We start from the raw sequence: 12,229 nt of genomic DNA on the forward strand, positions 1-12,229 counted from the left end.
TCTTCTGTACAAACTGTTTGTCGACGGTCTCACTGTGGTACTTTTTACTGTGTATTCCACAGGCTTTTTGTGAAAAATAAAGCAGATGTTGTACAAGGCTTAACCAAGACATCATGACATAATTTCTTTCCTTTGAGATTTAAATATTTTTAGCCGCAATACAGAGATACAGGGGACTAATCAAAAACAATAATATTTAAAAGAGCAGCATGTTTTTGGCATCCAGGAAGCCAAGTCACTGGCTAGCTACTTTCACAAGCCTGCGCTTAAAAGTTAGAGTTAAGGAATGCTTTCACCTGAATGAGAGGAATGTACCCTGCTTATCAAGCATCTGTTCTAAGCGATAAGAGCACCTTCAAGTCTACAGCATTATGTGACTGTGGCTTCAAAAATGTCTGTCAGTGTAGCACTAAGTAAATGCCTTTGGCACAGCACAGATCTCTAACTGGAAAGTGTGTTAACTGAAAAAGAATGCCATGGTTACAGTTTGCAGGTGGCATTAAAGTGGTTTCACGCCTGGTCATGTATAGGTTTGGAAAACATGATATAGTGTGAACAATTAGATACCAGGAAAAATCTAATCTCAACTGTTCCATTTCAAAAGTAATCCAAAAACCTGAGCCAAAATTATTTACAAAAGCCTTAAACACGTTTCTACCTGCAAGGCTGGCAAGAAGAAACCTGCCCATTCTACAGTTCTCAAGGAGTGACACATTAAAATATCACTATTTCCAAACTGCAAATGCGAAGAGCAAAGAGTGACATGTACAACAAAGGTAGTGTTTATTAGTGTCACTAATGGAGTTTACTTAGAATACTTATAAAGCTCAGCATAACAGGATGTTTGCGTAGTTTGTATCCGTCCCATCCAGACCATTCCACGTCTTCAGAAAGGTTAAGGAAATTAGGACAGACCCAAAGCAGAGACTTTGGCTTTTACTTTTCTGGTAGCTGGCAGAAGAATCCTGCTTTATTGCAAAAGTCCTTTACAACTTTGCTTGCCTGTTTGGCTGAAAGACCTTATGTCCCTTTTTTGGAAACAAAATTAATTCAACCCAAGGAGCTCTGAAGCTCTATTCCATAAAAGATGGGATTTTTACTTTTATATATCCAGGCAGTATCTTCTTTTGATGTTTAAAGCGGAGAACATGTAGTCTATTGACATTGTTATTGTCTTGTACTTTTTCTGTTTCTTTCGTGCTTAAATCCATTTGACCGTTAAAATGGTTTGTTTGTCTTTAGTTATATATATAAAAAGAGTGATTGAACATTTTTTGTGAATGCATTTTGTATCCACTTGTATTTGATTTTGCTCCTTGTGGTAATAAACATACATTTAAAAAAAAGAAAAAAAGAAAGGTTTGGGCCACACAGGATTTAGAGTATGGCACTAGTCTGGAAAAGAATTTGTGTAGAAGAAGTCAGTTGAGCAAACAATGGGGCAGTTCTTTCTCTGCATGCTTTTCTTTTGTTTAGACATCAAGGCACATGAGAACATATGAGTTGGTACTTTTCCATACTGCTACTACTATTATTACTACTACTAGTAGTGATAATAGTAGTAATAATAATAATAATAATAAGAAGAAGAAGAACTTACCCAGAAACATAAGCAATACCCTTTTTTATATATACTATGAAAAAGCTTATATGGAAAATTTTGACCATAATGTATATTAAAAGTGCTGGAAAGTGTGCAAAGCACCATATCCTGAGGAAAATCTGATACTATTATAATGATTTACCTGAGTCACAGGAAAGTAGCAATCATAAGAATTACTAAAATAAAAGTAAATTTGTTGTCTGGTTAAAGAAAATTACTTAATTAGATCCAACATTTTATATATCGAGAAATGCTTTAAACAAACAACTACCAACCAAGTGAGCTATTCTGTGGTTAACATGACCTTGATTATCAATAATATATGAAGTTTATAGGATATTGTTAGGAGGCACGGTGGTGTAGTGGTTAGCACTGTTGCCCTGCACCTCCAGGCTCGATTCCCGTCTCTGTGTGCATGCATGTTCTCCCCGTGCTTAGTGGGTTTCCTCTGGGTACTCTGGTTTCCTCCCACAGTCCAAAGATATGCAGCTAATTAGGCTAACTGGCACACACAATTCGTAGTGTTGTGCCCTAAGCCTCCTGCGACAGGCTCCAGGTCGCTGCGACCCTGAATACAGAATAAAGCGGTATAGAAGATGAGTGATTGAGTGAGTATATTGCTAGCTAGCTCAGTGCTGCGTGTATAAGTAGCTTGCTAGGTTCATTATTTAGCTATCTCATGGTAAAGTCACACATTAGTTTTCAGGAACCTTTCCAAATCATTTCTTTTTTTTTAAGATTCTACTTTATTCCTCCTGTTTTTTTTTTTATTTGAAACCTTGTGAGTATTTATTTTATCAAATACTACTAAATATTATTTACTGACCATTGCTATGTTATGTACTATTATGTTATATGGATTATATCTATTGATTGGCAAACCATCCCTAAAATGCCTCTCTTTCTTGTTCAGCACATTTATTTGAAAAGTTCATTGTGCTGCTGTGTAAAGAAAGGACTTTAGCATGCAAAACAACCAGCGAGAAGCATCAAGACTCTAATTAGCATAAGCTCCTGAATAGGCAATGACATTTATTGGCACATAGAGTTGTGCACAGTGCCAGTGAGTCAGTCACATTCTTTCATGTAGCTTTATGGGTAATATATATATATATATATATATATATATATATATATATATATATATATATATATATATATATATATAACGTCTGTATATAGCAGAAAGGGTAAATGATTATAAGAAGATTATAAGAAGATTTGTTTTAAATATAATTCAGCACTGTGTTTAAGTGCTGTGACTGAATCTTACAAAAGCAGCACAACCTGTTCATACAGTAAGTAAGGTTTGACATTCAAAGACATCACAGGTAAATGCCAACAAAACACCAATCTATTATCTTCCACAGCATTTATATTTTAAAGGTCTGATAAAACTGTCTAGTCAGTCTATTGCTAAAACACTTCATGGTTTGTCATTAGGCAATGCAAATATACTGTAAGCATTGCTTTATTGCACTTACTCATCTCTCGGGTTCTCTTTATTTAAGGAACCTAGACAAGCATCTGTGTGAATTTGTGAGGGTATTTTAGGTTATTACAGTATTACACATCTAATGTAGTCTATAATCAAGAATAAATAACCAATGTGCCATACTACACCGGATGTGTAATACTGTACAATAACCTAATACAGTATACCCTCACAAATTCACACAGATGCTTGTCTAAGTTCCTTTAATTTCCGTGAAGAATCAGGAAACATTTTTCAGCTTAGCTTTTCAAATGTTTCCTGGTTCTTCATGTCAATTATACTACAGTACATAAGTCTTTTACAAATCACTTAATCTTGGAATGTAAAAATAATCCAAGAAACACTTTGCTGGAGAATGTAATGAACCAATGTCAAAATAGTCTTTTTAAATTTGATTGCTTCGAAAAAAGTTGTTAATTGTTTTGGTATCAAAACTGAATAAATAGAAGTAATACTTAAAAGGCATACTGGAGATGATAATAATGAAGGAGTGATTTATTTATTTATTTAACAAAAAATTTCACAACAGAGAATAATTAAATGTCGTACGCTTTTAAAGGCTTTAATGCAAAATGTGTCTTTGTTATATACCAATGAGGGGATATTTTCATATGATTTTAGAAATGCTCCAATTTACAAAAAAAGGCAAAACTTTTTATGTAGATTCCGGAAAAAAGAAGAAACAATCCAAAACTATTTTCAATAACTTTACCACCACGTTGGTCTCTTTGTGAAACAACGACTTATCATGTTAATAATAAAATACATAGGTGTGCATATATCATGTGGCTTATTATTTGTCACTAATGTGGTCTATTTAATGGAAAATCCCACAAAGTCTCACAGCGCGTGCACAACGGCGGATGACCTTATATGGTCAACACGTACGTGCTTTATTGTTATAGCCCCTGACTGAACTTCACTCACTCCCAGATTTATATTCCGCGCCAGAGCCGGCCGCTTTCATTTACTCAACCCAGTCACACAAGCGCGCATCTCCAGGACACTAGAAGCTCTGGAAAAGGAGTTTTACCTACTTACGGGAGTTTGACTTGATTTGTAGGAGCGGTTTTAAAGCGGACAATGAAGAGCCCTCGATCGGAGAAACCCCGAAGCTTTATGAGTGTGTGGCTGCTGTTAGTCCTGAGCGCTGTAGCTTCAGGTGAGTGCGGTAGTGATTCTAACTGCTTATCAGTTATGTACACATTACGGCTGGTTCCCCAGTATATACAACGATTGACTGTTTCGTAATTGTCTAATTTGTCGTTTTTACTCGGTTATTCTTCACGTCCGGTTGTGTATCATTGTAGTATCATGTGTGTTTCTGGGTGCAGGCTCTTTCCCCACGGCTCAGAACGTCACTTGGGTTTCTGTCAATTTCAAGACATTATTAACGTGGGACCCTAAACCAACTAATTATTCATATACTGTGGAATTCTCAAAGTAAGAAAGCCACCACCACACACAAACACACACACGTTTAGGGAGCTACATACCTACTGATTTCTTTTGTTTTTCAAAAGCTACATATTCTATCTGTTTACAGTTTGTCTAACAAATACAACATATCACTTCTATCACTGCATTCACCTGCATATAGACTGCAAGCAAATAAAGAAGCACAAAGATGTTTATTAGTAGACCAGCCTCTCCAGACTTAAATGGACCCATTCGAGACACTGATATTATTTCATTTATTAAAAGATAGGCACAAGCCACCTTGTTTTATCCTCTTTGTTTTTAAGTATTAATTTTCTTTGGTCGTTCAAGAATTAAATTGATAAAATCAAGTTTAAGAGGCTGGCAGGGTGGTTGCAAAGCTGCCTAACCACCCCCTACTTTGATCCTGAGCTCAGGTTACTGTCTGCCTGCCAGGGCTTGCTGTGCATGTTCTCTTCCTGTTTTTTTTTTTTTTCTTAAACCCACCTTCAAATAAAATACCTGTAAATGGTCTGGCTGTGCTTAAATACCCCCTTATATGCCAGCGTGTGCCTGGTACCCTGTAGTGTCAAACTTGTCAAGTTTCCGTGAAATAGCTCCAGATTCACTGCAATCCTGACCAGGATCAAAAGGTTGCTTAAAAAAAAAATAATTGGGATACTTTTTTTTTTTTTTTTAATCTGTCTGAAATTTGGTCACTTGACCAAGGTTTTATTTTCACATCTTTGTGCTTCCCCCAGGAGGGCAACCCTGTTACTCCTATATACACACTTAAACAATAAATCAATCAATAAATAAAAATTGTGTATATATGTTTTTTTTGTGATACTGTTTTTTAAGTGTTATTTTAACCACAAAAACTTGAACCAATGAACCTTCAATCAATTTTCCTTCCTATGGGTTTCAGTGTAGTTACTGTGTAATGCATAATAGTTGATGAATAATATGGTTTATAATGAATAACTAAATAATAAGCTGAAACCTTAATTGAAGGGTAATTAGCACCATGCAAGCTGAGGAACTGGATTCCATAGAAAGTATGTTATGAGTTATGTTCAGTTTCAGCATTAGTGCCTGGTGTTGTACAGCTACTGTAAAAGCCCACACCCTTTTGCATGTTTCAGCATGCTTCAGTTTCTTGAAAGCATTTTGTGTGATGGATCAATATAATGCTTACAGATTTGGTGAGAACAATCAGAGGATCCCCCACTGCATTCGGATGAGTCAAACTGAATGTGATCTCACAGCTGGACTCACAGATCTGAAAAGCAAATACGAAGCAGATGTTGTGTCAGAACCTTTACGCGACATGTCCTCTGATCTCATTGAATTCCCCCGCACGGCATCTGAACAGTTCTGCCCCTATCAAGACAGTAGGTTTCTGTTAAATCTGTGTTTCATTCCATACTGTTTATTGTGAGAAAGGATAAGCCATTGTAAAATTCTCATTTGTGACCTAATTTTGTTTAGCCATCATCGGCAGTCCTCAGTTTACGATTGATGTAAGCAAGGACAAACAGAAAATAACCATCATCATAGAAGATATCCCGACAGCAGTCCTTAATGCACAGAATCAGATGAGAACGATTCAGGATATCTTTAAAAATGATCTACAATACAAGGTCACTTACAATAAAGCCCAGAGCACTGGGAAGGTAAGGAATCAATAAAGTACTGTATAGAATTTAATAATCAGCAGTGTTAAATATATAAACACAGTGTTTAATACATGACTCTAAATACAGTAAGCTGTCAGTATACAAAGTTTAACTATTTAAACTTTATTCCTAATCTCTGACTATGTTACTGTGATGAGCAAGAGCAGTGATGCTACACCATCACACAAAGCAATGCATTTCACATTTTACTTTCTAAAAATATGCCACGTTATGTTATATTATAAGCAAAGGGCATTGGTTGCTCAGTGTTAGTTTTCTCGCATGCCATGGGGAAGGCCAGGGTTCGATTCCCAGCCAATGCTCAAACACCAGCCTCTGAATAGAGTGTTGGTTCCAAGCCCGGATAAAATGGGAGGGTTGCTTCAGGAACGCCACCCAGAGTAAACACTGTGCCAAGCAGTGGTGCCCACTTGATGGGATTAACAACAATGTTAAAATATCAGCACATTTTTATGGACATTTGTTTATTCAAATTCTACGGTTGAAATCTGGTCAAGTTGTCTATGACTACATAAGTTCTGTAATGTGCAGTATAACTAAAAAACTTACACATTACATCAGTAAAAAAAAAGGTGCACAACTGATATAAAATAAGGGTAACACCAGTTGTTTAACACCATTGTTTTACAATTAATAAGAGGGTTATCTCTTTTTTAGACTGAATTTTGCTCTTGAAAGTAAAGAGTAATGAAATAAAATATTTTTGTGATTTTCCATATCTCTTAAGCTGCATATTTGTCATGGGAAATAGTTGAATTAAACTTCAGGAAACTGGTCATTTTTGCCTGGTTTATGTCAAACTTGCAATCAAGTCGGAATCTCTTAAATGGGCCTATTTAAACTTATCTGTTTTGATAATGCAATGCAATTTGAAAATAAGCCAGAAAGTGTCATCGGCTACATCGGCTCTAAAATAAAAAAAGATATGCAGTATACGGTATTAAAAAAATACAATCTGCTTTCTTTCGCAGAAAGAGAAGACACGTGCAAGCAATCAAATAGAGCTGACAGATCTGGACAAAGGAGAGAGTTACTGCTTTACTGTGCAAGTTCTGATTCCATCTCGGAACATTAACAAACAGCTTGGAGAGAGAAGTCAGGTTAAATGCTCTCCAGGAGATGACATAAATGGTAAGCTCTTAAAAAAAGTACACCACATCTTTAAATATTTGGTGGCAGGTTACATGCATTATGCATTGCAAACCTGAACATGCTATACAGTTAAAAATGTATTCATTACACTGCTTTACTGCAGTAGATAAATATTTCTCAGAGAGTTAACCTTGCATTTGTTTAATAAGTGACGTTTAAGTTTTGGGCACTTGTGTAAAACAGGAAGTAAAATTATTTAAATGTTAAAAAAAAAAATACAGTAAACTCGCATCTACAGGGTCAAGTAAATTTACATCATAAGTTGCATAGGGTTCCTGATCGTCTTTTAGGGAGATTTAAGATTTAAGAATTTTTCTATTAAAAAAAAAAAAAAAGGTCTTTAATGTGTGACATACTTTAAGTAGCCATTAAACCTATTCTCCTTCATCTTCTTTCTTATAGGAGTGTTTAGCCCTGCAGTGATTGCTGGAGGTACCCTGGCCATCTTGGTCATAATAGCAGTGGTGATTGCTGTCATAATTATTTGTTGCAAACAAAAAGAAGAAAAGAATAGAGGAAAAGAGAGAGTACCTTTAAAGGGCGTTTGAGAACTTCTCTGAACACAGACACTAAAAACTCATGGGAACACTAAAATGGTACTAAAATGGACTTTTCAAGTATCCTTGTTGCAACATTACAGTGTAAAACACTGTAATTCATATTGTTTCTGTGAAACTAAATGGGATATAGACATAACACCTAGGATTTACAAGCTAACAGATGTTTGAAAATGTTCTTGCTCATTTTTGACAATGGTACATTTGATCACTGGGGTTATCTGCTGGTTTTTTTACATTTTATAAGCACTACCTTTCTGTAATGTCAGTACTACTTTTATAATAGATTTTTTATTTTTGTAGCTTTAAAAGGTGATATATGTATATTAGTTAATAGTAATTAACATATTTATTGTTTAGTGTTTTGCTGATTTGATGGGTGTAAAACTTAACATGCAATATTAAAATGGAGAGATTTTTATTACATTACATACATACATACATACATACATACATATTTATTTAATGAACTGGAGAACATCATAGACACAAAACACCCATGTGTTTGTAGAAATGTGAAATCTATGGAAAAAAGTAAAAAATTTGCTTTTTCATTACATTTTGAATGTCAAATAAATCTTATACGTTAATGTAGATCTGTGTGTTGGTTGTTTTTTACACTGTTTCAGCCAAATGAGGTTCTGACAAGTGGACAATTTCTTTTTTTTTTCATTGTGCTTAACTCTACATCTCTGTGATTAATAGTGAACATGAATTTTTTTTACCAAGATATGGCAGTAAAAAAATATTTTTAAATAAAATGTGGATAAAAAAATCAATTGAGAAAACACATTGAAATAAATGATCAGATTAGGTGCAACAATGCTCATTCAAATGAACTCAGTTTTACTTAGTTAATTCAGGACCATTCTCATTATTAACACTGTTTTAGCCTGTCATATAGTACGTTTGGGCAAAGAGGTCTGATACACACACTTCCCATCTAACTGCAGGTAACTAATTGACATCTTGCTCTCTGTCACCTCAAAGTACACAAAACCGCCTAAGGTGTGATTCACAGCACTAGAATACACTTGCCAAGACGATGGGAAGCTCTTCCTGTGATGAGTGGAGTTGTCCAGGACATCGCCGCTTCCGCTGACAACAAATGAACTTCCATCATCTTCTCTATTATACTAATGAAAGATGAAAGAGATCGTATTTTCTAAATAGTGATCCACTGCAATATAAATTACATTTGACTAAAAAATTTACCTGTAAATTATGGTCATGGCCGCTCAGATACACAGTGATATTGTACTTCTTCAGCAGTGGTCTTAATTTCTTTACCAGACAAGGAGTAGGACCATGGTGACCCATGGACCACACGGGATAGTGGCCAGCCACTATTACATACTCAGACCTACAGTAGATGGAATAACAGATCAGAAAGAAGGTGTTTTGATCTATTTTGTATATCCTGAGTCACTCAGGTATTTTAATTATCTTGCACTAAGAGGTCAAGGTAACATGACATGTTTTATCTTACACCTGAGGGCAAACCAATGAAGTTTTTAAGATATATCAAGTAAAAGTTTTTTGAGTTACCCAAGACATTTTAATCATCCTTGAATTTTGTGTGGGGTGTGCCTGTTTAACTCTGACAATTTATTTCCAAAGTATTTCAAACATGACTAAGGATTTGTTGGGAGTGATGGTAATGCTGAATACTACATGTTTCGGGAAACGGATTTGGTTTGCTTGGGTGAACACGGCACTATTTGGTCACAATTTGTCCTCAGGAATGTTTGTGTGGATGTGGGTATAGAGAGGAGTGTGGCAGGTCAGGCCCTTAAAAAAACATGCTACAAAACCTTAACATTCCTATTATAGGATTCATATAATATTTAAAGGAAAAAACACTCTTTCAACTCAGTCATCACCTTTCCTATCAGAATGTGGTTAACCTTCAGGTAATTAAGCTTCTGTGTCCTGAGCTGTGCTTAAACTTGTTTGTTAAGTGTCTGGTTTTATTATGAGCTTGCAGATCTTACTTGGTGTTTTGCAGCGTCCTCTCGATCCACTGAAACTGTTGCTCTGCCTGAGTGAGGTCCTCTGGTCCTTGGGGCTGGCTTCCATCATAAGTGTTGCCACACAGAACCACCGTATCTAACATCAGGACTGTCATGGAGGTGTTGGTGTGAGGAATCTTAAATTGCAGCTCATAATAGAGCTCAGGGAAATGCCTGTGGATTGTTAAGACATTATAGTATAAATGCTGTTGGGCAGTTCTTATTTATGAGAAGGCCAGACATAGTGATATTACAGGTCAGATTAATCATTGTTACACACACTCACCATCTCTCCGATCTGGTCGAATATGCGGTCTGAGCCGACACGTTTCCCAAGTGATCATGATTTCCTGCTACCAAATACCATGGAATAGCAATCAGAGCTGGATGTGAGAACACACGCTCAAATGTAGCCTGAAAGCACAAAAAGGGAACTTCAAACCTAAGACTCTGGAAGCGCTTGCCTTGCTACTGTACAACACTACGTCCACTAGATGGCATGTTTATCATAACTTTCTTAGCAGTAAGTCACTTGTGTGTTCAACGTCTACAGCCATTTGAGTGCTGTCCTGCTTTTACAAACTCTTAATAAATCATACCCCTTTGACCACATGCTTTAAAATATATGAAAGAAAATCCATTTGTTTTTGGAAAGAAAAAATGGTAAGAATTTATTTTTTACAATCAAGCTACAATCACATATTTGGCCATGAGCCAGGAAGAAACTCAAACACAAAGCAATAGTGACTCAGCAGCTTGTCGACTGATCGGAAGGTTCATATTTTAAATCCTAGCACCACCAAGTTTTCATCACTGGTCCTTGAGAAAAGCTCTTAACCCTTACCTGCTCAATTGTAATTCATTGTGGATAAAAATGTTTCCACAAAATAAGTAGAAATGCAAGGTTAGGCCTTGATCAATCATAATCCGGTTTTAGGATTTGACTTAAACCTTTCAGTTATTATAACAGAACCTTAATCACTGACCTACAACTTAACTGCATCCAACACACCATGGTCACAAACAAAATCACAAAATGGTGAGAGGTTTCTGTCCTATCTCGAGTCATAAACGATGATGACAGACCTTAAAGCGGATATCATCGATGTCCTTGACTCCATTGTAATAAAAATGATCTCCCAAGCTCAAGACAAAGTCCAAGCCCACACTTTCAGCAACTCTACCCAGTTCCTGAGCTATCCTCTGCTCATGAGTTGTGTAGAACGGAGAGAAGGGAATGCCACCCCAGTCTCCAATACCAACAAAACGCAGAGAACCTAAAGAGGCACAACAGGTAAAAGACATGAAGATCTGCTACATAATACACAATCTGAGGAAAGAAGCTGTTCACAGATCACAAATTTGACATCATGTTAAATCAGATGTATATTTAAAACTATGAAACTACAGTATACAAAGCAAGTATTTAGAAAAAGAAGCTGTTGAGTACTGTGCTCCTTAGCTTGACATGGCCTGTAGATTGTCTGAAGAAAGAACAGGAGCAATGCACCCAGGAAGGTCATAGCGTTTCTGAAGTTGAGATCCATGTTAAATAACGGCAGCAATATGAAAGCAAAACATAAGACAGCAGAACTGAAACATCATGTTATGATAACTGCCTTATTTTCTACTTAAATGAGGAAGTAGTTTGTGGTTTAAGGTCTTCCTGTATCAGCTTTAAAGGGGAAAACCTGTCACACTGTTCACGTGGTATCCGCCATATTTAGACAGTACAAACTAAGTTTTGCGTTTTGGTAATTTAATGCTACAAGCATAACAGCAGAGGAAACAAAATATCTAACATGATTTTTTAACACTTAAGCTGGTTATGCTGGTGTAGAGCTTAAATTATTATAATGACAATTAACTGTAATATAACTATATACGTAGTATGTTATTTTTTTTACAGAAAGAATGAGTTGAGGATCTTCGCTGACTTCCTTATTAATCATTAACAAAACTGGAATAGCAGCTAGGGTTCACACCATGACAGCAGCACCAATAGGACTGACTGTAGCTGGAGAGAGAAGCCTTTAACCTAGTAAAAACAGGGTGGGCTGGAGACTTGATAAGGTGCCGCTCCTTCACGAAAACTAGAAAACAGAACCTGAATATGACCCTAAGGAACAAGATAGCTTTTTGGACAATAAGAATAAGAAGAATATAATTATAATAAGAATAAATATGTATGTATATTTACATTTTTTGTTAAATATATATTTTTTAAATATCAGTAAACAGAAAGGAAAAATTAATTATACAAAGAAGTTTATATAAATCTTTTATAACTT

General features: G+C 35.9%; 2 protein-coding genes across 3 annotated transcripts; one reads left to right on the forward strand and one right to left on the reverse strand.

The window, feature by feature from the left end:
• The first annotated feature begins 4,028 nt into the window (after positions 1-4,028).
• f3a (coagulation factor IIIa) lies at positions 4,029-8,520 on the forward strand. The gene is made up of 6 exons (XM_053494819.1): positions 4,029-4,260; positions 4,433-4,541; positions 5,718-5,911; positions 6,009-6,193; positions 7,189-7,348; positions 7,772-8,520. Exons 1-6 carry the CDS (start codon positions 4,182-4,184, stop codon positions 7,915-7,917), a joined length of 873 nt encoding a protein of 290 aa, XP_053350794.1. The 5' UTR covers positions 4,029-4,181; the 3' UTR covers positions 7,918-8,520.
• Positions 8,406-11,973, reverse strand: acp5b (acid phosphatase 5b, tartrate resistant). Of its 2 annotated transcripts, XM_053494817.1 has the most exons (7): positions 11,846-11,973; positions 11,389-11,468; positions 11,025-11,215; positions 10,225-10,352; positions 9,921-10,112; positions 9,142-9,289; positions 8,406-9,062 (listed from the first exon to the last, which is right to left on the reverse strand). In XM_053494817.1, the coding sequence occupies exons 2-7, from the start codon at positions 11,459-11,461 to the stop codon at positions 8,823-8,825; spliced, it is 972 nt and encodes a 323-aa protein (XP_053350792.1). In that variant the 5' UTR covers positions 11,462-11,468; positions 11,846-11,973; the 3' UTR covers positions 8,406-8,822. The 2 variants fall into 2 exon arrangements, with proteins under 2 accessions (XP_053350792.1, XP_053350791.1); XM_053494816.1 differs by lacking the exon at positions 11,846-11,973 and having other exon boundaries at positions 11,389-11,811.
• Between the last annotated feature and the right edge of the window lie 256 nt (positions 11,974-12,229).

This window comes from Clarias gariepinus, chromosome 4, assembly GCF_024256425.1.
Source record: "Clarias gariepinus isolate MV-2021 ecotype Netherlands chromosome 4, CGAR_prim_01v2, whole genome shotgun sequence".
NCBI classification, from domain to species: Eukaryota; Metazoa; Chordata; class Actinopteri; order Siluriformes; family Clariidae; genus Clarias; species Clarias gariepinus.